Source organism: Amblyomma americanum, chromosome 7 (genome assembly GCF_052857255.1).
Source record: "Amblyomma americanum isolate KBUSLIRL-KWMA chromosome 7, ASM5285725v1, whole genome shotgun sequence".
NCBI classification, from domain to species: domain Eukaryota; kingdom Metazoa; phylum Arthropoda; class Arachnida; order Ixodida; family Ixodidae; genus Amblyomma; species Amblyomma americanum.
Window position 1 is genome coordinate 70146380 of NC_135503.1, and position 27022 is coordinate 70173401.

At 48.7% G+C, this 27022-nt stretch overlaps 1 protein-coding gene across 1 annotated transcript in view; it reads left to right on the forward strand.

Moving 5' to 3' along the window:
• The first annotated feature begins 763 nt into the window (after positions 1-763).
• The window catches only part of LOC144097786 (cathepsin L-like peptidase), a 39615-nt gene continuing 13356 nt past the window's right edge, over positions 764-27022 (forward strand). Inside the window, exons 1-2 of the mRNA XM_077630418.1 lie at positions 764-889; positions 5321-5512. Coding sequence (XP_077486544.1) covers positions 764-889; positions 5321-5512 — 318 coding nt within the window. The remainder of the gene's footprint in view (positions 890-5320; positions 5513-27022) is intronic.

Genomic DNA, 27022 nt, shown 5'->3' on the forward strand with positions numbered 1-27022 from the left:
GCCAAATTTTGAAATTCATTAAATATAGAACGTAATAGCTACAAAATAAGCAAGAGAACCGCGGTACGTCGCTGCTGGACATAAAAGAGCAACCCATCATTGCTGAGGTCTCCTTTGGGCACATTCTGTCACATAAACAATTTCATCTCGAAGACAACTTTAAAACTTTATACACTTCAAGAACGTTAGTGAAGTCTTCCTTTATAGTTCATGCAATTTAATTCGCCTTTCTTTTCTAGGCACTTCAAAATTCGTCCACTGCACGCATTATTGAAAACCTCAAAGGCCGCGCCAGAAGCCCATTCAAAATTAGTGACGTCGGCTCTCTGCGCCCTTGGCATTAATTACGTCACTCCTAGTCACGCAAGCGAGAGTCAAGAAGTCACTCATCACACTTACTTTAATCCGCTTTTCTTGGCGCTACGATTGTGTCATTTAGGTATCCTTTAGGTCCAAAAATGTTTTATTTTATAGTTTTTCAAAATAATTGGGTCCATGAGACTGACAAAATTTGCTTCATATTTGGCACTTTTCAGTTCTCATATGCGTTTCAAAAGGAAGATTGGGTTAGGAAGCATTGCAGTCATCGAAATTAGATTACAGATGGTCAACAAGTTATTTATAGTTTTTGCTTGCAAGCCTTGGCACGGTGAACAGAATATAAAATTTAAAGTATGGTCTGCTTGTTTATTCGCAGTCAGACGAAGAGTGGGCGTCTCGTCACAGCTGTATTTATGATGACATTAAGGAAGACAATGCGAAGATGTATGAGCCTCCGAAGGACTTCGACAAAAAGAGTTTACCAAAGGAAGTAGACTGGCGCAAGCACAATATAGTGACTGGCCCCAAGGACCAAAAAGAGTGTGGGTCCTGCTGGGCATTCGGAACGGTGAGATATATCTTTTTTGAAGGAAAATAACATTGTCTTGCGCGTACCTGTGAATCTCGGCATATAAAGCTAAAAAAAAAACCAAACTAGCTTGCAGGTGTATTTATCAGCTTTTTTATGACCCTGTGCATATGCGTGAAATGTTTGTCGGCAATGGTATGTGTAACAGTAATAGAATAACGCCTTCAAGTCCATTAGTTATTGAATATCTTCGGTTATTAAAACCACGGTGGTAAGTACGTCGCGGACCCTGCCAGTCTGGCGATATGTTTCGCTGCAGTAGAATTCCTGCTGCCATCTCAGCCGGAACCAGGCCTAGTGCCTCTGTGCCTACCGTGTAACAAACCATCCTTTGAAGAGAATATCGTATCGGAATTATTCAGCGCACATTCTAATAGTACCGACGCTACAGCTATTTAGCGCCTATAAGTGTACAATCTAACACAAATTCAAGAAACGCCGGACGGCGGCAGTGAATATGCTTCACATTTCGCAAAAGACCCACCAGGAAATTCTATTCGACAGCATTGCTTTGTTGTACCCCAATAGCGGCGTAATAGATGTTGAAAAATGACAGTCGAAAGGGCAAGCGTTTACTTTTCCACTTTCTATCAAAATTTAATTTTTTCTTAGATAGATGTTGCAATGCCTTAATTAGTGCGTGAGGAGAGGTTTCTGCACGTTTGCTCTGAAAATACTTTCCCTTATCTCTCGAATGCGGTCTTGCGCTCCATCAACTCGTCCTGACAAGCATAAACGTACGAGTACGAGTTTTTTCTTCTTAATGAATGCGCCATCAATATATTTGTAATTTGAAACGAGTTCTAATGAAACAACCAATTTATGTATAATACATGCTATTGATTTGACGTCTGCTACAGCATACTGCACAAAATATTCCTGTACCATGCGTGGGAAAAGCAAGACCAATGAATAGAAAACTCGGCAATGTGTTGGCAGGACGCCTTGATCCGTGGACATTTCGTGATAAACTGCAGCTTTAATAGTAATTACCAGGCTTAAGCTCGGCAGAATATAGGTTGCCGAGTTCATTCAGGGTAGTTATAGCAGGCAAGATTGCTGGACTATTCTTCATCTGACTGCGGCTTTGCCAATTGAGCTTGCTTTCACTCCTTCCTAGCTGTAGTGACCTTGCAAATAATTAAAAATTGGTCATTTTATTTCGAGGCCTTTCATTGCTAACTGGTTCCAATAGTTTACATTCTAACTATTTCCTCATAATTTACATCGGCGACGGTAACGAGTGCAAGCGTAGGAGTGCAAAAGCAACGAAGAAGGAAGGCGAAGTCGCCACGTTTATAAATCGAGGAACGTAGAGAGGACAAAGCAACCGCCCTTTGATCAGTGGAAGGAAGTCCTGTCGACCTGGTGCCTGAAAGTTCAGCAGGACGTGACCGAAAGGGCTCGCCAGCCAGCAAGATCCAATAGTCCCCTAGAACACAGGGACCAAACAATTAACTGTAGTTTATTAGCAAAAAACGAAGCAAAATCACGTGGAACTAAAAAAATGCAGGACAAACTGAAAGAGCTATGCGAAGCCGAAAGAGAAAAATCTAACAGAAGGTGCAACTGGAGGAAGGTAATACAAGTTTGTATAGCTGACATGGCAATGAGACCCTACTATCCAGAGATCATTGATGGAAAGCGTAAGCTTCGTAGTTCCCCCCCCCCCCCCCCCCCTGCTGTAACTGGTCGAGAGCCCCGAATCAGTGCGGGCGGGACGCCGCCTTTGAAAATCACTGCCAACGAACCTTGGTCTCACCATCAAGGGCTCCCCAGTACCAGCCCCCGGTACCATGACTTGGAGTCACTACACGGTCACTATTTTTTTAAAGGACCTACGTCGCAACCTAATGGCAGCTTCGACTCCTCACTGGGCGAAACAGCGCGTCGGCGTGTCTCACATCTGCCAACACGCGAACAAAAACTGAGAACATGACTTTCTTCAGGAAGACGACTTTAATAACACCTTGGAGCTAACTCGAGTAACGGGTGTATGCGTTTTGTGCTCGGAAACATGCCTAGTACCACATGTTCAAACGTGTTTGCGAACTCTTGGTTTGCCGCTGGGCCATGACCAAGGCTGTACACTTTTCACTTCGATACAAATTGTTGCACATCGCAATTAAACGATATACATTAGACCAGCACAGTAAAAAAATATCGGATAGTAATCATTTCGCAGTCAGAAAGCGCGAAATCAACCACGGACTACCCGCCCAGTCATTATTTCCTCTTCTGTATTCTACATCAATATGCGGAGTTTCTTTCCAAAGCACGAAGCTCTGTGTAAGTTCCTCTTATCTTCTGGCAGCAACATAATTTCACTTATTTAACAGGGCTAACAAGCGACGTCACAGATAAAATTCTTAGAGACTAATGTTCACATTGATGATAGCCACTATATATGCGGAGGTGTTCCTATAGCCATTAACGATCAAATATCATGATCCCTTGTTAATATCAGTTCAGATATAACGATATTGTGGTTTAAATGCAGCACTACACCGATTACGATTCTGCTCGGCATCTGCTACAGGGCCCCCAACAGTAACCCGGTATTCACGCATAAACTGAACAACGCACTAGTCCTATTTAGTAAAATATTACGGCCATTACGCTTTTCAATCGCCTCCAAGACCTCATACTTACTGAACTTAAGCTCTATGCAGTCAGCGAGGAGCTTTCTTAGCAGTCCTAGCGTGTGCAGCGCTTCACACAGCGACTAGGATAATATGCCCTGTCGGTAACTATGTTTTTTGCTGTTACTCCTACAGCATTCTTTTCCAACGTATCTTCAAGTTCATCCGCCTCGAAAAGCGAGTGTTTAAGGTGCCTCACAAGCCTTGTGAAGTGGCAAATCAACACCGCCTGCAAGCTGATTTGCCGGGAGAAATCGTGTTCCAAAACAATTTTAATAAGAATGTTCTAGCTGAAAAATGAAGTTAAATTGGGTTCTCTTCGAAAGCAAACTATATTTATAATTATACATTGCGTGGCAGGCTTCAGCATCTCTACCAGTTAGCAGGAGCCACAAGAGCTATAAAGACTGTTTAATTGAGCACAAAGGGCCTTATAAAGAAAACAATTTTCAGAAATTAATTAGCTGACATAAAGGAAGCACAAATTTTGAAAAATGCGCAAAGACATAACAAACACAAATCAAGTAAAAGTAACCACGAACGTAATATAATTGAGGGAAGCATAGACCTGTGGAGAAAAAGGTTGCCTACGGCAGACAGAGACAGTATTCAGATGGTGATCAAAAACATATTCAAAACTTTTGGAGCAGCTTGGCTTATCTTAAAAAAGGCTTAGTTTCGGCGCCACTTCTGTAGAAAATGTGTTGAATGCTAGGATGCCGAAAAAAGTTTGCACATGCGCCCATTGCAAAACCATGTTACCTACGAACGCAATTTTTCGCATATATTAAGCCTGCACTACAAGAATAAATATCAACGAATAAAATACCCTGTCATAAACGCACCCGAATGGTTCTCTATCTCAAAATTAACCAGGTAGGAGCTCAAGGACAGCCGTAAAAATAATCGTTTTTGCTACGCAACACAATATTAGACTATTTCCATCAAAATGATAATATCAATACATTAATATACACCACTATATGCTTCACAATCGAAAGATATGTCCAAGAAAGCTGGGCTACTGCCTTGCGGTTACTGGAAACGTGTAGGCGCAAGAATGCAGGAAAAAAAAATCATAAATTTGCTTACTGTTTTTATGTGAACACAAATTCAAGGTCAATTCATAGCATAGATTTCCGCGAAAAATTTCATAATGAAAGCACACGTAACTAGAATTTCCATCATAGGTCCAAAAACAATTTGTGGAGCATTTTATCTCACAATTTTAGTTATCTTCGAACATAAACACCGTGATCCTGCCCCAAAGGGATTGTCAAAATATGTTTGTCGATAACTGGCCAGGAACCAAAGACTTACTGCAACCACATGCCGGAAGACGTAAGCTGAAATCGTTTACGTAAGGATAGAGAAAATTATCCGACATCACGCCATCTTTTTATTTTGTCGTGATGAAGGAGAAGACATAGAATCTGTTCACATTTTTTGGCAGCTCGACCTTCTGTTGAGGTGCCGTAAGGACAAGTGGTAGTTTAAAAAAAAAACAGTTTAGGGGTGCGGTTTAGCTACCAACCTGTGCGCTCCAACAGAGTCGCGTATCCCCACAAACCATTAAAAAGGAAGATGAAAGATGTAATGAGATCTAATGCCTGATATTCTCCGGGCCGCTCTTCTGTTTATTAACTTGCTTCAATTGAGTGTCTAGGTACACCATACTCTTGCCCTCAATGTCGACAGAGGAAGAGGGCTTAATTTCTTCACGTTTCGAGATATGAAATGACAAGCTCTATTTCTTTCCCTTCTCTAGACTGGAGCACTGGAAGGACAGCACGCTAAAAATACTGGCAAGCTGGTTTCTCTCAGTGAGCAAAACCTCATAGACTGCTCCGGTAAATTCAACAACCAAGGTTGCAAAGGTGGCCATCCCGCAAAAGCTTTCCGGTACATTATTGCTAACGGAGGAATTGACACAGAGGACAGTTACCCTTACGAAGCCGCAGTAAGTTCGCACGTTTCAATATTCAGATTCTTGTTAACATTTATGACTTCAGCGCGGATTTCGCCGCACTAGCAGCATAAGGGCCATCACCGGAGTATCGGCATTGTATTTATATGCCTAAAATCTCTCCCTTCATATTCTGGATGTACATGAGTTTATGACGTTGGCCAAAAGAGTAGACATGTTACTTGTTTGCCTTGTGCCATTATATATATATATATATATATATATATATTGTAGGGGTGTGTTTATTCGGTGAACCCAGATGATTCCAGCCGCTCAGGGGAGACTCGCAGCGAAGCGTCAGGCGTGGCGAAAGAGCAAGGCAGCGAACAACTTCTTCGTCCTTGAGAGCGGCAGCACGCGACGCATGTCAGTGGTTATATCGATGAAGATTACCACACTACAGTTTCCCCCCCGGGCAGAGAAGGAGCCATCCTGGCGACTCATGGTGCCGAAAGGACAGACGGATCGTAGTAGGGCTTGATTCGGTCCACATGTACTATTTCGCGTCCACGGCGACGCAAGTCCGCAGATGGCGTAACGGGCTCAACTACGTAGTTCACAGGAGATGTTTGTTGAAGCACTCGGTATGGACCGTGATACCGAGCAAGAAGCTTCTTTGACAGGCCGGCGGTTGTGGCAGGAACCCAGAGCCACACCAGGGAGTTGGGCGCATATGAAGGCGCCTCACCAGTGTCACGATGGTGTTTTTGTTGCCATTGATTTTCCTTTGTGAGCGAACGAGCGAGCTGACGGCATTCTTCTGCATACTGGGCGGCGTCCGAGAGTGGCGTCGATTCAGAAACATCAGGGCGGTAGGGAAAAAGCGCGTCCATTGTGCAGGTTGGCTCGCGCCCGTAAAGAAGAAAAAAAGGAGAGAATCCAGTGGTGGTCTGTATCGCAGTGTTGTACGCGTAGGTTACGAAGGGAAGAACGTGGTCCCAGTTGGAATGAGCGTCGTTGACGTACATGGCCAGCATGTCACTCAGAGTACGGTTGAAGCGTTCTGTCAGGCCATTCGTCTGAGGGTGGTAAGAAGTAGCGGTGCGGTGAATGATGCGACATTCTTTCAGTAGGGCCTCGAGAGCGTCGCACAAGAAAACGCGTCCGCGGTCACTGAGCAGTTCCTTCGGAGTCCCGTGGCGAAGAATCAAGTTGTTGAGAATGAACAAAGCAACGTCTCTTGCAGAGGCAGAGGGTAACGGTGATGTTTCAGTGTAGCGAGTCAGATGGTCTACTGCCACAATAATCCACCGGTTTCCAGCAGGAGTAGTCGGAAGAGGGCCATAGAGATCTATGCCAACGCGGTCAAACGGACGAGCAGGGCAGGGTAACGGCTGCAACGAAACAGAGGACTTCTGAGGAGTTTTTCGGCGTTGACAAGATTCGCAAGCGCGCACGAAATGTCTTACGAAGCGGTACATTCCACGCCAGTAAAATCGCAGACGTAGGCGTGTGTAGGTTTTCAATACGCCACCGTGAGCACATTGTGGGTCACCATGGTACGCAGCACAAATGTCGGCGCGGAGATGACGCGGGATGACTAGAAGCCACTTCCGTCCATCAAGCAAATAATTGCGGCGATAGAGAAGACCGTCACGAATGGAGAAGTGGTGTGCTTGGCGGACGAGCGCTTTGGAGGAATGACCGGGAGTAGGACTTGAGAGAAAATTCAAAAGTGCATTGATCCAGGGGTCATTCCGCTGCTCGGTAGCCATGTCGATAGTTGTAAGAGTCGACATATCGTAGGCACAGACGTGGTCAGACGAATTATCTCTAGGCAATGGCGAGCGGGAAAGAGCATCCGCGTCCGTATGCTTCAGCCCTGATCGATAAATGACATGAATGTCAAACTCCTGGAGACGAAGAGCCCAGCGAGCAAGGCGACCGGATGGGTCTTTCAGAGAGGCAAGCCAGCACAAAGCGTGGTGATCGGTCACAACGTAAAACGGTCGACCATACACATAAGGACGAAATTTTCCGATAGCCCAAATAATGGCCAAACATTCCCTTTCTGTGACTGAATAATTAGATTCTGCCTTTGTCAATGTTCGGCTGGCGTATGCCACAACATACTCGCTGTAACCAGGCTTACGTTGGGTAAGGACGGCACCAAGCCCAATACCGCTGGCATCAGTGTGGATCTCCGTAGGCGCAGCCGGATCAAAGTGGCGTAGAATGGGCGGCGAAACCAAAAGGCGGCGTAAAGTGTCAAAGGCTTTATCGCAGGCTGGAGTCCAGGCGGAAAGGTCGGAGCTGCCGGCAAGGAGCTGGGTCAGAGGAGCGATGATAGAGGCGAAGTTCAAGATGAAACGTCGAAAGTAGGAGCAGAGGCCGATAAAGCTCCGAAGCTGCTTCAGGGAGGTTGGCTTCGGGAACTCTGCAACTGCGCGAAGTTTGGTGGGGTCGGGAAGAATGCCGTCCTTAGAAACTACGTGGCCTAAAATTGTGAGTTTTCGAGCGGCAAAGTGGCACTTCTTCAAATTCAACTGAAGCCCAGCGCCGGCGAGACACGTGAGGACATCCTTTAGGCGGAGAAGGTGAGAAGAAAAGTCGGCAGAAAAAACTACGATGTCGTCCAGATAACAAAGACAGGTCTGCCACTTGAGTCCACGAAGAACAGTGTCCATCAGGCGCTCGAAAGTAGCCGGGGCATTGCAGAGGCCAAAGGGCATAACGTTGAACTCGTATAATCCATCCGGTGTTATAAAGGCAGTTTTCGAGCGGTCATTATCAGCCATCGGTACCTGCCAGTAGCCGGAGCGCAAATCCAAAGAGGAGAAATACTCGGCTCCCTGTAAACAGTCCAAGGCGTCGTCGATTCGCGGCAAAGGATAGACATCTTTGCGCGTGATTTTGTTAAGCCTACGGTAATCGACGCAAAACCGGATGGAACCATCTTTCTTGGTGACCAAAACAACCGGAGAAGCCCATGGACTGTTAGATGGCTGTATGACGCCCCGGCGAAGCATGTCGTCCACGTTGTCAGCAATGACTTGGCGCTCAGAGGCCGACACGCGATAAGGACGCTGTCGTAAAGGTGCGTTTGTACCAGTGTCGATTGCGTGCGTAACGACAGACGTGCGACCCAGAGCAGTGTGAGGAAGGTCGAAGGCAGAAGTGAAGTTCTGTAGAAGAGCAGCGAGTTGATCGCGTTGTGCGGGTGGGAGATCTGCGTCAATAGCTTGTTGAAGAACATCGGGTGGTGTCGAAGCGGTCGCTGTATCGCAAGAGCTGAGCACATTAACGTCTAATGAAGTAGGCGTTGCAGGAAGAGTATTTACAAGCGCGGGATCAAGTTCTTCAATACGTCCGAGACACTCGCCGCGTAGCAGGACGGACGGGCACGAAAATGGATTTGAGACGTACATTGCACTAAGGCCATCTTCGATCTTGAGGACCGCAAATGGAAGCAGGAGGCAGGGATGGCGTGAAGCGGCGTCGGAAGGTGTGAAGAAGACAGTCGAACTAATAACGCTTTCACAGGAGAGTGGAACGAGGGCAGCAGAAAATGGAGGAATGTCTGTGTCACTGGCGACGAGGAGTTTTGCAGGCCGGGTAGGGACGTCACACAAGACGGTATCACAAAGAGGTAAAAAGGAAACTTCCGCGCGGGCGCAGTCAATAACGGCATGATGAGTGGAAAGGAAATCGTAGCCCAGGATGATGTCGTGTGAGCAGCGAGACAGTACAATAAACTCGATGGTGTATAAGACGTCTTCGATGAGAACACGGGCCGTGCACGCCGCTGAGGGATGAATGCGCTGTGATGAGGCGGTGCGAAGCGAAAAGTCGGAAAGTGCGGTGGTCACCTTACGAAGACGACGGCAAAGAGCTTCACTGATGACTGATACGGCAGCGCCCGTGTCGACTAGAGCGAGTACTGCGACGCCGTCGACAAACACTTGAATTACGTTAGTGGGAGAACACCGAGGACTTGAAGAGTTCGAACCAAGCGCAGTTCTTGCCCCGGGAACTGCGACTGTTAGTTTCCCTCAACGGTGCCGGTAGAACGTCGGAGTGGGGACGGGGAACGGCGACGAGGGGAAGGTGATCGGCGAGCTGTGTACGTTTGATTGTCACGAGATACAAATTCGGAACTGGGCGGATTTCTCGGCGAGGGCTGGTCTGTATTGTAGGAGTAGTTCCATAGTTCAGGTCGAGAAGGTGGAAGGCGTTGGCGGCAAAGGCGTGCGACATGGCCCGGCAGCCCGCAAGAGTAGCAGATTGGTCGGTTGTCCGCGGTACGCCAAGGGTTCGTAGGGCGTTGGCGTACCCTTGGAATAGGGACATGGAATGCAGACCCAGGCAAAGGCGAAGGAAGGTTGGAAGGAGCGGCCTGGTAGGAAAGAGATGCTGATGGCATGAGCGGCCTGGCCGCAACTTGGGCGTAAGTCAGTGGTGCCGTTACTTGCGCTGGCACGGGGCTGGGCGGCAGCACAGGGCTGGGCGGGAGCATGGAGCTGGGAGGAAGAACGTCAGCGATGTGATCTTGAACGGCACGCCGTATGGTAGGGGCCAAAGACGGAGCCATGTCAGGAACAAGGCGGCCACTATCCTGTAACTGAGGGACCAGCGATAGCTGGCGGGCGACCTCTTCTCGAACGAAGGCTTTGATTTGCTGAAGTAAAGGGCTGTCCTCTGATGGGGTAGAACCGCCCAGCGCAAGTGTAGAGATGGCGTCGTCTCTAACACCGGACCGCCGGGTAGAAGCGCGCTTCTTACGAAGCACGTCGTAGCTCTGGCAAAGCTTGATCACGTCACTCACCGTGGCAGGATTTTTTACCCAGAGCATTTGGCACGCGTCGTCAGAGATGCCTTTCATGATGTTCTCGATCTTATCCGCTTCAGTCATTAGCGGATCGACACGCTTGCATAGGTCCACGATGTCCTCTATATAACTAGTGAACGACTCATCGACTTGCTGAGTGCGCTCACGCAAGCGTTGTTCTGCCCGGAGCTTGCGAACTGCAGGGCGGCCGAACACTTCTGCAAAATTCTTTTTAAATGCAGACCAAGATGGCAGGTCTGCCTCATGGTTGCGAAACCAGAGGTTCGCCACGTCAGTCAGATAAAAGATTACATTGCTTAGCTTGATAGCGTCGTCCCATCTGTTGTAGCTACTGACGCGCTCATATGCCGCCAACCAATCGTCGACGTCCTGGTCGGCTGTGCCACTGAAGAAGCACGGATCACGCTGCCGTAGAGCTCCAGAACACAGCACGGTGGTTGGGAGGGGCGACGATGTCGTGGCAGTGTCATCCGGCATGCTGGAAGCAGAGGGTAACGTGCGGCTTCTTAGTTCCAGGGTGGACGGGAACGTACCCAGCAGCACCTGCACCAATTGTAGGGGTGTGTTTATTCGGTGAACCCAGATGATTCCAGCCGCTCAGGGGAGACTCGCAGCGAAGCGTCAGGCGTGGCGAAAGAGCAAGGCAGCGAACAACTTCTTCGTCCTTGAGAGCGGCAGCACGCGACGCATGTCAGTGGTTATATCGATGAAGATTACCACACTACAATATATATATATATATATATATATATATATATATATATATTGATTTATTTGAAATACTGCCACTCTCTAGTTTAGACGTTAGCAGGTGGGCATAACACGTATCACAGCAGAGGATTAGACAGTTCATAACCCAGAAAAAAAACTCAAAAGAAGTTGACAGATTTGCTCAAGTAACTGAAGAAAAAAACATGCTCGTTCGAAAACATGAACATTAACATGAGCAAAACACGTCGTGTACTCCTTAAAATAGACAAAAATGCAGAAAAATCATTCTAACCACTCCTCTAGTTTTAAAACACGGCTTCTAGCTCGGTACAAAAATTTGAAAATGAATGGGCGTTAGTTATGGATTCGTCTAGACGGTTCCATTCTCTTGTTACTATCGGGAAGGAAGAATTTTTGAAAGTGTCACTGTAATAAGGATATTCGGTTAGCGTATACGCCTGCTGGTTTCTTAATGCACGTTTTAGTGACAGTGAAATGTAATTTGATGAATCGATATTAAAAGTGTTATTGAGGAGCTGATAAAGAAATTTTAGTCGCGCGCGCTTTGCCCTTGTTGACAGCGTTTCAAGCCTGGAGATTTCAGCTAGTTGTGTTGGTGAGTCGTTTTTTTTGTATTTGTTGTGAATAAACCCCACTGCTTTACGTTGAATTCTTTCAAGTCGCGAAATATTGGTTACAGACTGAGGAAACCAAACAGTGTTAGCATATTCTAGTACAGGCCTAACAAACGTTTTATAAGCTAAAATTTTTATAAGCTAAAACAATATACATATATTGTTGGACAGAACTGAGGCTTGGGAAGCGCCAGCGGGCGGTGACAAAAGAACACGAAAACAAAGTGTGGGTGTTGTTGAAGAAGAAGCCGACGACATGCCGAACGCTAAAAACGCTCCTGTGTTGTGCCGTACCGGGTTCCTGGTTTCTGAAGGACCTCTTGGTTGAAGGCCACTTGACATCTTATACTACAATTGGTGGAGGTGCGACGATCTCTTCACCCAGGAGCTCCGCAGCCGTTTCTTGCCTCCCACTTCCATCATGACCGAGACCACGCCCCAAGCTGCGCCCCCGTAACCCGCCGTCACCAGTTCCGGCGCCGCGCGGCAGCGAGATCCCGCCATTTCCAGTGGCACGGATGACATCGACGTAGAAGACTGGTTGGCGTCCTACGAACGCGTAAGCGCTTACAACCGTTGGGACGATACTGTTAAGCTTACTAACGTCATTTTCTACTTGATAGACGTGGTAAATCTGTGGTTTCGTAACCACGAGGCCGACATCTCCACCTGGTCGGCTCTCAAATCCAGCCAAACCGAAGTCTTTGGGTGTCCCGCTGTCCGTAAGCTCCGCGCAGAGCAATGCTTACGAAATCGGGTCCAACTCACTGATGAAAACTTCGCCAGTTACATAGAAGACGTCGTGGACCTGTGAAAACGTGTCAATTCCTCCATGAGCGAGGCTGACAAGATCAGGCACATTATGAAAGGAATTGACTACGATGCCTTTAAAATCTTCGTCGCCAAGGATCCCCAGCATGTCTCCGACGTCGTCAGCTTCTGGCAAAGCTTTGATGAGCTGCGCAAACCGCGCCTTTCCACACGGCGTTCAGGCCTGCAGGATGCCACTCTCTTAAGCTTGGCATTAACCGGGAATGATGCCATGGACTACCAGTCCCTACTTCAACACATCCAAAACTTTGTTCGTGAGGGAGTCGCACGCCAGCTATCGGTCTCCACGTGCCCGCCTCCTCCTGGCGCCCTGCCTTCAACGCGTCATCCAGGAGCAGGTCGCTGAAGTGCTGCCCGCTCAACATCAGCAACCTCTCGTCGCGACGCCACTCACATACGCTGTTGCCTGTTGCCCCTGCCTACAGACCGCCCCACAATCTCTACGCTCAGCAGCCGCCTTCCCCTCCAGCTCCTCAGCCTGTTTCACGGCGCCAGCCCATGCCTGCAAACCCGTGGCGCACGGCAGACAATCGGCCCATATGCTACACCTGTGGCGTGGCTGGTCACGTGGCCCGATTGCGCCGCAGTGGCGGTCCCCATCCCTACGCCTATCGTCGTGAGCCAGCCTACGAGATTGCGACATCTCCACTGCCTGCGTTCCATGACGAGCCTCCTCGCGACTCTTCCCGCTATGACATCCGTTGCAGCCGCTCGCCATCTCCTCGCCATCGTTCCCGATCGCCGAAGACCCGCCACCCACCGGCCGTCCAACCGGAAAACCGAAGGCCGCAGTTCCGGAGGCAAGAACTACGACACCAGCGAATCGTCAAAGCCCATTTTCTGTACCTGCCAATGTCATTGCGGTGTCCGTGGAGGGCATAGCCGTCAACGCGCTTATTGACACTGGTGCCGCAATTTCTGTCATTAGTTACGATCTTTTCCGTAGGCTGAAAAAAATGACGACAACGTTTCCTTCCATTTCCCTACGCACCGCCTGCGATCAAGATATCCGGCCCATACCAGCTTGCACCGCCCGTCTCCTTATCAACGACGTTTCGTTTATCATCGAATTCATTGTCCTCGCCCGCGCTTTGCACGACGTTATACTTGGTTGGGACTTCCTATCTACCCATCAAGCTGTCATCGATTGCGCTCGTGCCGAACTTGAGTAATCGCCAGTCACTGACGCTCCCTTTGCCGTACCGCCTCCCACTGGCGCTACAGTGATTGTAGCCGAAGAAACCGACGGTTCGCCTTTCTCCTCCGCCCTTGTGCTGCTTTGTTGTGCCGCCCTCTTCGACGCAACCGTTGTTTACGCTCCCTTGTCACACAGTGCCACCATAAAGTCCGTTTTACTGCCGCACGCCTTGCTCACGATTTGTGATGGTTCAAGCGCTATTTACGTTCGCAAACCGTTTTCCTGCCCTACAACTTTACTCCTTGGACAGTCGCTTGGCAGGTTTCGGTTGCTCGATCCCACCGATGCCTACCCCCTCGACGATACTGATACCTATGCTGCTCTTCCAATCAGCGCCATTACACCTACTCCTTACGTCGTCGACCCGTTATCTCTTGATGTTTTCGAACGCTCCATCGACGCTGATTTGTCCCCTACGCAACGCGCTCAACTTGCCGCCAGTATTCAGCGCTTTACCGCTTCATTTGATTACAAGCAACCTTCCTTGGGCCGCACGACATCCGTTTCCAACTCTATTGACGCCGCAGCACATACCCCTTTGCGGCAGCGTCCCTACCGCGTCTCAGCCGCTGAACGCCTCATCATAGATGAACAGGTCAGCGATATGCTCCGACGCCAGGTGATCCAGCCGTCCAACAGCCCATGGGCATCCCCAGTTGTGCTGGTGAAGAAAAAAGATGGTTCAATTCGCTTTTGCGTAGGCTACCGCAGACTGAACAAGATAACTCGGAAGGACGTTTACCCTCTCCCACGTATCGACGACGCTCTCGACTGTCTGCACGGAGCTGAGTTTTCTTCATTGGACCTGCGCTCTGGTTACTGGCAGGTGCCGATAGCGGAGGCCGATCGCCCGAAAACCGCCTTCGTTACACCCGATGGGCTCTATGAATTTAACGTCATGCCATTTGGCCTCTGCAACTCTCCTGCCACTTTCGAGCGTATTATGGACAACCTCCCTCGTGGGCTCAAGTGGCACACCTGCCTTTGTTATCTGGACGACATTGTCTTCTTTTCTTCAGATTTTCAATCCCATCTTCAACGCCTGGAGACTGTCCTCCGCTGCCTGGCCGACACTGGTCTCCAACTCAACCTGAAGACGTGCCGCTTCGGAGCTCGACAGCAAACCATCCTTGGACACGTCGTCAGAAAGGATGGCGTTCTCCCGGACCCGGAGAAACTCCGCGCTGTCGCGGAATTTCCGACACCAACTTCAATGAAAGAACTTCGCAGTTTCATCGGCCATTGCTCCTACTTCCGCCGCTTCGTGCGCAATTTCGCAACTGTCATCGCCCCACTCACCAAGCTTCTTTCCCACTACGACCTGTCGGCCTCGTCGCAAGCCTGCGATGATGCCTTTACCACGCTACGCCGCCTTCTGACCTCTCCGCCCATCCTGCGTCACATAGACCCTGAGTGGCCAACCGAAATCCACACCGATGCTCGCGGAGTCGGCCTCTGAGCCGTTCTCGCTCAGCGCAGGCCTGGCTTTACCGAATACGTCGTCGCTTACGCCAGCCGGACACTCACAAAAGCTGAAGCGAATTATTCCGTCACAGAGAAGGAGCGCTTAGCGATCCTTTGGGCAGTTGCAAAATTTCGCCCTAACTTGTACGGGCGTCCTTTCGACGTTGTCACCGATCACCACGCACTCCGCTGGCTGTCGTCTTTGAAAGCTCCCTCTGGCTGGCTGGCGCATTTGGCTTTGCGTCTCCAAGAGTACGACATTCGCGTTGTCTACTGATCCGGACGTAAACATGCCGACGCTGATGCTCTCTCCTGCTACTCTTTGCCGCCGGATGCCCCTTCTACTGTCTCCACCCTGGAACCTTCGTCGATCGAGATCACCGATATGGCTGCTGAACAGCGTCGGGACTCATGCATCGCTGCAATTTTAGATCGATTTTCGAACACATCGTCACGCACTTGTGCTGCTCGCGCCCTCCGCCGTCAACCGCACTATTTTGCCATCAGAGATCACCTTCTTTACCGCCGCAGTTGCCCGCCGGATGGACGCAAATGGCTGCTCGTCATCCCGACCCATATGCGTTCCGCCATTTGCTCCCACTTCCACGATGACCCCCAGTGCGCCCACGCCGGAGTGTTGAAGACGTTCACCCGCCTTCGCAGTCGGTAGTACTGGCGCGGGATATATCGTTGCGTTCGCCGATACGTTCAGTCATGCCGCGAGTGTCAGCGCCGAAAAGAACCACCTCGCCGCCCCGCAGCTCCTTTGCAGCCGCTGCCTTGTCTTGTCCGACCATTCGAGCGTGTTGGTATCAATCTGTACGGTACTCTTCCCACCACATCAACCAGCAATCGCTGGATCATTGTTGCCGTTGATCACCTTACCCGCTACGACGAAACATCACCCTTACCTTCCGCTACAGCCTCAGACGTTGCCTCCTTTACCCTTCGTCATATCATTCTCCGCCAGGGTGCGAGGCCATGTCTTCCTCTCTGAAGTTGTGCGTGCTCTTCTTCAGGAAAGCAACTTCGTTCACCGCACCACCTCCGCGTACCATTCACAAACGAACGGTATGGTTGAACGCTTTAACCGCACCTTGAGCGACATGCTGGCCATGTATGTTGCTTCGGACCACGGCAACTGGGACCGCATTTTACCCTTCGTGACTTTTGCTTAAAACACCGCTACGCAATCGACCACCGGATTTTCTCCCTACTTTCTTATTTACAGCCTTCTTGCACACTGGACACCATTATCCCATACCGTCCTGATCCTTCTGAGTTTACAATCCTTTCTCAAGCACCCAAATACGCCGAAGAATGTCGTCAACTTGCCCGTTCCTTCACGTCTGAAGCCCAGCAGCACCAGAAAAGCATCCGTGACCCATCTGCTCTTTTTCCGCCTTACCCTACGGACTCCTTGGTCTTGCTGTGAGTCGCGCCTTCCAGTCCCGGCCTCTCCTCGAAGCTCCTAAGCCAATATCAAGGGCCTTATCGCATCATCCAGAAAACCCCTCGTGTAAATTACCTCATCGAGCCCCTCCAACCGTCCCCGGATCTCCGTGACCGTGGCCGCAAAATTGTCCACGTCGGTCGCATTAAATTGTATTACGATCCCCTCATCCTCGCCTCTTCATAAGTCGTGCGTCCGTATCCTCCCAGTCACCAGGAAGGCGCCTTTTCGCCCGGGGTGGGGGGGGGGGGGGGGGTTGTTGTTGGAGAGAACTGAGGCTAGGGAAGTGCCAGCGGCCGGTGACAAAAGAAGACAACGGCACATTGTGGGTGTTGTTGAAACGCTAAAAACGCTCCTGTGTCGTGCCGTACTGGGTTCCTGGTTTCTGAAGGACCTCTTGGTTGAAGGCCAGTTGACGTCTTATACTACAAGATATATATATATATATATATATATATATATATATATATATATATATATATATATATATATATATATATATATATATATATATATATATATTCTGTAGGGGTTCCAATGCGCCAGTTTACAAGTGTAAGTACAGTATTACGACAAACGCGACTGTTAGTTTTAAAGGTTTATTGTGCCAACTGTTTCGGGAATGGTATTCCCTTCGTCAGGGCAGGCTTACAATGAAACAGTCTTGTCAATATAAAGACACAAAGCGGGCGAGGATGTATAAACTCCGCCCTCAAAGCAAACTTGAGACTGAGGGCAAGGGGCCGTATAATGAACCGCGCAGCAGCTCTCACAGGGGCAGTGGCTAAATTAAACACAGAAAAAACGCAGAGCAAAACGGGGAGGTGGAAATAGTAAAAGAGTAGAAAAGACAACGAATTTGAACAGCGATAGAAAAGGGGAAAGGAGCGTTAAACACGGCTCTCGGCGCACCGGCAGGCCGCACTCCCCCCCCCCCCCCCCTTCCCCCTTCTCTACGACACTCCCGCAAGACGCCGCCGAGTCCGCGCCGCCGCCCCGTATCAGGTATCCTGAGACGCTTGCTGGGGACGCGCACGAGAGACACTTATTGCGCGCCGCAGCGGCAACCTGCAGTGGTGTCGTATGCGTATCTTTGCTTCTTTTCTTCGGTAGGCCCTTCCATCGGGCTTTTTCTACCAGACATCCTGGCGCCCTTCTTCCCATTAATAAACTAGGCCGTTTCAACCCATGTCCGGCAGTGCGCTTCCCGTGAAAAAGTGGCAGCCGTGGGGGAAAAAGACAACAAATATTGAGCGAAGCCCGAGTGCGTAATGAGAAGGCAGAGAGGAGTTTGGGAGAGAAAACGAAAAGGGAAAAGAGCAGAAAAATTAGTAGCACAAGAGAACTTTGAAAGAAGAAAATTATAACACACAAGAAATAAAATATATATATATATATATATATATATATATATATATATATATATATATATATATATATATATATATATATATATATATATATATATATATATATATATGAATAGAATGGGGCGCCAAACAAATACCAAATGGTTAATGAGAATGAATAAGGCGCGGAAGACATAGCACCGAATCCAAGAAATGTATCGCACGGAAGTTAAAAAAAAAGAAGAAAATAATAATAATACATGTGTGCGGAAACCGTGAAAGGTTTGCGGCCCGCGGGGCTGCCGCGTGGTCCCAGTGGGCTAGGTGATAGAGTTAGAATATAGGTGTTTATTCCAGATAGAACATGGAAGCTGGCTGTAAGTTGAACAAAGGAGATTACTGACAAAATAAACAAATAAACAATATAAAATAAAATAAACAGCTACATTCCCAGCCATTTACAGCGTGGTTGAAGTTGTCAAGAACAACATCCGGCGTATTTTGATTTATAATGTTGTCCAAATCCTATGACGGGTGAAATTTTCTACGTTGCCTCCCTCAAGCAGGAGAGCCTCCCAGGAGTAGCGTTCATGCCATGGGAGAACGTGCGAAACTTGTGAATGAGGTATGACTCCCTTTGTTCCCTGTAATAGGCGCTAGGGAACCCGGACTGGAGAAGGATGACGCGGATGTTTTCGAAATTGTGGAGTGGCAAACGCAGGTGCTTGGAAAGGGGTAAGCTGGGTAATGATGACACGTGAGCTTTGTGGTTATTAAAGCGGAAGCGAAATGATGTCTTGGTCTGACCAATATACTTTTGTCCACACACCTCACAATGAAGTTTGTAAATCACATTGCTTGAGTCGCAGTCGAGGTCTTCGCTTATGTGAAACACAAAGTTGTCGAACTTGGATTTTGCCAGTTTGGTTTGACAGTAAAGCAGGTTTGACAGTAATGGCGCCAACTCAGTTGGTGGAGCACCGGATGCGTAATCGAAGTCTTAAGTTTGGTTCACAAAGGCATAATGTGGTAGGTTGTTCCTTCTGCTTTGTAATCAAATATATTTAAGCGCTAAAATATTCACTAATAATATCCACTGACCAGCACCGGGAATTTAAAAAAAAATTTCCCGCGCTCTTTGTAACTGTTTCAAAGTTCAGAGATGTCCAAACCGCTTGATATATATTTCGGGATAGCGCGATGATTTTCGTGCCATACATATGCCGATCCCTCCTGTGCACCATGACATTTTTCACCGCTGCCCGATCTTGTCGTGCACAGCCAACGATTACTCCTGATAATACTTCACGTCGTCAAGAGGACTGTTCGGCACGTGTAACAATTCAAATGAACGTTTTCCCCGCTTTGGTATTGGCGGCTTCCATACTTCTGAGAAAAGGCCATCATTGACGCTCAGCTTGACCTGTAGCGCATAAAAATGATCAGCACGCACAAAGGATGGGTCGATAGGTCAGCCCCTGTATTCATTGTTGTTTTAATGCGAAGTTTTCTGCACTGTGCATGATGAAGAATAGTTACTTATAGAAACAAGAAATTCTGTCTCGTCCTTAACTCAGGTTTGACGTGGTAGTCTTTAACTAACTCGATAGGCAAACTCGTTTACGAGCAAATTGTATAGATGACCTGAATAATGATCAGTCGAAGAAACAATATTGCGCCCGGAGTCGATCATCAGTGACAGTTGCGGCACGAGCGTTTTTTGCGCGTGTCGTATGATGTTGGCTCGGTCCGTTGAAGCTGGCTCGCATTGCTCACACGGGATAAGAAGTATGTCTGAAACTGACCGCCAATCGCCGTAGTGAAAATAGAGGATTTTAGAGATTTTCTCTGAGATCGAGCTTAATGGCACAGTTTTTGCATGGAATGGATGCCTGCCTTAGCGTGTGTGCAGATGGTGCAGTTGTTTGTGTGCAGATGTTTTAATGTGCTGCGTGCGCAACAGGAGTAATATCAAGAGGTGATGTGCGGGAGGTTGTGGAAAAATCCAGAGGTATGGAAGATGGCGGACCGTATATGCTTAGAGTGCAAACCAGCCCACATTCTTTAATCTGCGTATTGTAGCATTGTGCAGCAGCTGTTAAAATCTCCAGCCATCATCACATGGTCCATGGTAAATACATTAAACATAAAAATACACATGTTTAGTGGAAGAGGAATATTATATGCGGATAGGATACATCAACCCACCCTCTTTATTCTTCTTATGGCAGCGTTACGGGAGAAGCTTATGGTCTATGCAACGGCATTAACCAATGCTGCGAAACACCATGTAATATGGAGCTATAAACAGGTCTCTAGTGAGCCATAGGCCGCATAGTAGACAACTTATATAAAGCTGGACTCCAACCTTCAATAGAAATGTCGGAACTCCGCCTGATGGCTACCATCGCAGCTCGCGGCTAGGCCTGACGTTCCGCTGCAATAAGACTGCAGGCTACGAAGTAGCCTGCAGTCCAGAGCCCATGAACCTACTTCAGGCCAGAGCCCATGAACCTACTTCGCAACCTTTGTGAAACTTTGTCAAGTGCAATTATTATTGAAGTGATTGTTGTAATCAGTTTTGTAAAACTAGCACCCCTTTATCATGTAACGTGCAACGCGAAGAACGACGGGAGAAGAGAGGAAAATTTGCGGCTGTCCATAAGTGGTCCGAGTGCTCGAGCGAAAGAACCAACTTCTTCCTCTATGGATGCCGGCGCTACTTCTGCTTCTACTACAATGGCACGTATCACTGTCCACCTCTTCTGCCGCATCGACTCGATGCGGCTAGGAGGGAATAGTCAGCGAAAGGGTAGGACACAGTTGCAGGGAACCGCCGTTCAGTCAGGTAACCTATCGTGGTAAGGCTTCATGAGAACAATGTGCACGACTTCAGTACGGCGTGACCGGAGCGTTGAGGAAGCCGCAGGGGTGAGAGCAACTGCATACGTAACATCATCGATGCGGTGCACTACTTCGCAAGGGCCGAAGTATCTGCGCAGGAACTTTTCAGAAAGTGCGTGGCGACGAACAGGCATCCAAACCCACACAAGGTCGCCGGGCGCGTAACTGATGAAGTGCCGTCCGAGGTTGTACCTAGCGGCGTCAGTCTCCTGCTGACGGTTAATTCACAGGCGCGCCAGTTGCCGTGCTTCCTCAGCACGCTGCACGCACCTGTCTACATCGAGATCAGCGTCAGAGTCGCAGTAGGAGTCAACGGGCAACAAGCATCCAACGAATTGGTCACCTTCGGACCGAAAACAAGCTGAAATGGGGTCAGTCGGATTGTCTCCTGCAGGTTGGTCTTGTATGCAAACGTTACCTACGGCAGAATGGTGTCCCTAGTTTTATGCTCGACGTCAACATACATACAAAGCATGTCGGCTACTGTGCGGTTGAGTCGCTCTACCAACCAGTTTGTCTGCGGGTAATAGGCCGCAGCACGCCGATCGATGGTGGGCGTCAGAGCCATCACGGACTGGTATAAGCGGGCTGTGAAAGCAGTCCCCCGGTCAGTAACAACAAAGGCGGGGGCTCCATGACGCAAGACAATGTTGTGAGAAGAACTGTGCCACTTCAGCAGCAGTGCCATTCACAAGAGACGTGGTCTCAGCGTACCGTTCTAGGTAGTCGGTCGCAACGATGATCCAACGCTTTCCAGACGGTGATTTTGGAAAATTGGAAAAGAACTAAGGAGGCACATGCCCACTTGATGAAAAGAGGTCCTAGGTGGATTCACTGGGTGAAGAAATCTGGCTGGTTTCAACAGAGGAGACTTCCAAAGTTCGCAGTCACGGCATGTTTTTACGTAAGCCCGGACCAATGGGAGTAACCTGGATCAATAATATTTTAGTTTAACCGGCGCGAGTGTACGGCTCTCTCCAAGATGGCCGGTGGTTGGTGCATCATGACAGGCATTAAAAATATTGGGCGCAACTGTGATGGCACGAGAAGTAGGAATGCTTCTTTGTTGTTGGCAAAGTTGCGCTTGTAGAGAATACCAGACCATAAAGTGATTGTATGGAGCCCAGAACGAAAAACATACCGAATGCCAGCGTCGATGCCTTCGAGGTAATTAATGAGCGGCGCGAACTCTGAGTCCGCCCGCGGAAGGTGCTCCATTTGGGTGGTACTAACAGCGCCCAGAAAAGGAAAATCATGGTCGGTTTCTTCGGTACCTATTGTAATAGGGGCGCGTGACAAAAAGTCAGTATCCTGATGCGTACGGCCCGACGCGTAGACGGCTATTAAGTCGTATTCTTGGAAGCGTAAGCTCCATCTAGCCAATCGTCCTTGGGGGCCTTTCAGGCTCGCCAGCCAGCATAAGGAGTGCTGGTCGCTTACCACATGGAATGATCGCCGGTAGAGGTACGGTCGGAACCTGCCGGTGGCCCATATCACAGCCGCACATACTTTTTCCTTCGTAGAAGAATTGGTCTCGGAGCGCGTACATGTTGGACTAGCATAACTAATGACTCGCTCTGCACCGTATTGTCACTGGATCAGTACCCCACCTAGGACAACATTGCTGGCATCAGTGTGGACGTTCGTGGCAGCGTGTTCATCAAAATGGCCGAGTATCGAACTACTTTGTAGACGGCTACTAAGCTCGACAAATGCAGCCTCTTGGTCGCTTCCCCACAGGAAGGGCCTATCTTCGCGAGTCAGTTAGTTGAAGTATTGAGCGATTCTCGAGAAATCTTGAACATAGCGCCTATAAAAGGAGCAATGGAGCGCAGGCCCAAAAACCGGCGAACGGCCTTGTTGTCAGTTGGGTGTGGAAAGCTGAGACGGCAGCGGTCTTGGCAGGGTCCGGGCGAACACCCTGTGCGCTAACAACGTGACCAAGAATGCGAAGCTCCTCAAAGCCAAAATTCCATTTTTCGGCTTTGACGGTGAGTTGCGCGGATTTTTTGCGCCTTTAGCACAATGCGAACCCGCTCCAAGTGTTGCTCAATGGCGAGCGAAAATAACAGCATCGTCCAGGTACACCAGGCAGGACTACCACTTGAAGCCGTAGAGAACGGCGTCCATCAGGCGTTGCAACGTAGCCAGCGCTGGACACAGACGAAATGCGAGCACCTTAAACTCATAGAGGCCGTCGAGCGTCAGAAAAAGCCGTCGTTTCCTGGTTTCTCTCGTCCACTTCGATTTGCCTGTACCCAAATTTAAGCTATAATGACGAGAAGTATCGGGCATCCCGTAATCGCTCGAGCACGTCATCTATCGTGGGAAGCGGGTAATCGTCTTTATTGGTCACTGTATTAAGTTTCCTGTAGTCAACACGGAAATACGTAGAGTATTGTCCTCTTTTCTTGACACGAACCACAGGCGATGACCATAGATTAGTGGACGGCTGAATGACATCATCAGCAAACATTTCGGCAGCCTGATTCTAGATAGCTTCTCGCTTCAATGGTGAAACACGGTATTGGCGCTGCAGACGGGTTACGTAGTCTAATCAGTGATGATGTGGTTCTTGGCGAGAATGTTAGCCTACCTTCGAGCACGCAGTGAAACAGTCAGAAAAGTCTGCCAAGTGGTCCGAGTGAAAATCCTTCTGAAGCTATGACAGGGCCGGATTTATTTTGACTAGTATCTGAAGAACGCGGTGTGGGCCAGCATTGTCTGGAGTGATTCCTCCCATGGTGCACAAACCTGGGACCTCAGCATCGTCGAGGAGGAAGGCAATAGCCGTGCCCTTCTCGAGGTGCTGATATTCGTTGGCAAAGTTGGCCAGGAGGACGTGGGTATGGCCATCACTTAGTTGGACGAGACCTCTTGCAAAGGTAAGTCCCCGCTCAAGCAACAGTGGAGTATTGCCGCCCGCCAGGCTCTCGTAGTCTTGACATTGATCATTCCGCACGAGCACCAGGACACTGCACCACGGCGGCACCGTGACGTCATTCTCGACAATGCGCAGAGCGTTGCTGCCGGGATCTCGGCAGGCAAAGCGTACTACGGCCTGTTTGGTCGAGAACGTCGCATGTGCGTCCTGAAAGTCAATCGCACCGCCGTTCGCCTGCAGGAAGTCGGTACCCAGAATCAAGTCCCTGGAACACTCGGGGAGTACAAATTGACGAATATACATGAACCCACGAATTCCAGCTCTAGCCGTGCACTTGTCCACGGAGGAAATTAGGTGGCCATCAGTGGTGCGGACGTGGATCCCCGTCTACGGTGTCAGAACCTTCTTAAGTTCTCCAACAAAGGCACGACTCATAAAAAAAAGTAATCAGCACTGATATCAATCACCGCGGTAATCTCAGTGCATCAGTTGTCACACTCAAATCGGATGCAGCGTATTGGATACTGTCGCTGCCTCTCGCTGTCCAGGTATTGTCGGCTCGAGGGTTTCGCGATCCAGGATCTTGACACGTCTCTACGTCAGCGCGGTCGCTGCTGTGAGTTTTCTCGACGCGAACTCGGCGAGCGACGGTCAGCAGAGCTACTCTGGTGGCCGGGGCTGGAAGTACGATAGATGAGAAGCGAAGGGGAACGGGACTCACCCCTTCCAGAGGAGACATGGTGCTGGCACGCCCAGAGGTGCTCCACAATCTCTTGCGGTCGTTCACCGTTCTCAGGACAAGGCGGGTTGGGACGGAAACCGCGAAGACCCACTTGGCGGAACGTACAGGCTCGGTAGAGATGACCGGGCTCCCCACAGTGGTAGCAGAGAGGCCTACGGTCCGGAGTATGCCAAAAATCTGGCTTTCGAGGATGTCGTCCAGCTGTAGCAGGTGCAGGTGCATATTATGGGCGATGGTTACTGATGGGAGATGTCGGGGTGCTACCGTAGCCAGGTGCAGTTGCATGACATGTGCCGATGTTGCTTACGGCAGACGTCGTGGTACTGGAACCGTAACCATCCGTGCGACGTACAGCGGATGCGCACGTGGGTTTGTTATCGAACCGGAGCGGGGCTAAGGGGACAGGAGTAGCCTGCGCAACCTGTGGCACTTCCTACCTGACAACTTCTGACAGCGCTGCCAGCGCTGCAGGCGGAACCTGGGGCAGACGGATCCGTTGGATTTCCTCTCGAACAACTGGCCGAATCAGTCTCACAAGGTGTCTGCACTGTTGCCGAGGCAAGACGAGAAGGTTTCGGGCACCATGCTGTTGTCGGCCAGATTGTATTTGCGGGCCCGTTGTTGGAGCGTCGTTTACATGGTGGACGCCTCAGTGAGAATTTTTGCTACAGTGCGAGGTGGGCTCCTGCTTAACCCCGCGAATGAGATGGCGCAGCTTCTCCTCCGTTATGTTGAGGTCGGTGCACTTGAAAATACGAGTTATGTCCTCGATATACATGCTCACATTTTCGTTCTTGCGCTAATTTCCTAAGGGCAGCGCAGCTTCAGCCTCCTCCCGGCGGTGGCGTTGGGGAATGTAGACGGGAGTCACCGGCAGTCCTTAATCTTCAAACGCACTTCTTGACCTCAGTTAGCGAAATGAAATATGGTCCACATGAGAATACAACGCACTTTTTTACATGACCTTTTGTACTAACATTCACAATCAAATTGTTCGCATACCTCCTATAAACAAAATGTTGGCAGTGGGGCAGTGAACGTGCGTATTTGCCTGGCACGCTTGACAGTTGAGTTGTCATCAGTTTCCTTGTATAATGAAGTAGTTGCTAGGAACTCCTCTTGTATATCTTCATGAACGCTTCAAATATTTTCACGTAGTTCTGACGGAAGTCCAGAGAGCTGGAAGACATCGAAAAGGCGTTCAAACGAAACTCTTTATTTGGGCTGACTCAAGCTTGCAAAAAATATAATGACTCGGTGGGGGCATAGCAACAAACATTTGTTCGGTCGTCAAAAAATTTAAAGCTGACAACAAACATTTAAGACAAGGCGTGCAAACTAACCGCAACAGCCTGGAACTATCCAGATTCGGCTTCCTTTCGGTGCAATCGAGATTAATCTGGTCGTGTCTTCATCACAAACAAAGCCATAAAGCGACGTACCAGCAGCTTTAAAGAACGAACAACCAACCATTAAAAAGCCTTGCGTGCATATGGCTGCACTAAGTGATATTGTCGGCTGCCCCATGGTGTGATGGTTATTATGGCTGCATGACGAATGCTTTAGTGTTTGAGTGAAAACTAACATAGGATAAGAATTGATACGAAATTATATATTCAGTGATTATTAGCATGCGTGAGGTTTATTCTCAAGTACAGAATTTCCCAAAGCCCCCTGGTACAATGGCATAATGATGTCCAAGGCTGCTCTAGTTCTGTGAAGGAATAATTTCAATACGTAAGCCCTAAGACACTGACCCCAAGCTCATCAATGCGGAAGCTCTGAAATCACTAAGATTCAAATTCCAATTTTTTTATATGACAAAAGTGCTCCTATAAACTCTTAGTACGCTCGGTATACTGATGTATTGTTCATACAGCATCGCATGTGTTTCTAGCATAAAATTTTTTACAGTTCTTTAGGAGATCTACATTTTCGTTATCTCTCCCAGCTGGTTTTCGTCTAGACCTTCACATCTTTCGTTCGCGGGAGGATCTCCCCCAACTGCTCCAGCCATCAGTGCCGTCATCGTTCTGGCTTTGAACAATCTGTCTAGAATTCCTTGTCCCACATTTTATCCACTCTTTTTTCTTAATGATATTGCCTTGCTTTTACCTTATTGCGTACATAATAGCTGTGCCCACACATAGATCACTCTGAAAGCTGTAGGCAACCTCAATTTTTCAGAGTGCTCTTAATCGGTATGATTTATACTTCCTTAAGTTGATACATTCCGCCTAATATTTGTACTTTACAGCTCTTCCCAATCTATTTTTCAAAGTTGGTTTCTATTTATAAACATTGGCGCTAAGCGTCCACCATATATTTGCTTTCGTCAGAGAAGTGGACAGCATCCTAGGTGATTTCCACATTGTACTTCTGAATCCCAGGGCCTAATTTATTCGCCAAGGTTATTGTACATCGCTGGTATAATAAAGTTGCAATAATTGGTTAAACTAACCACTTGGTTCGTGGATTCCCTCAAGCAAGATTGTTAACTCCTCTACCTTACTTTACCCTAACTTTTTCCTAGGTGTAAAAATG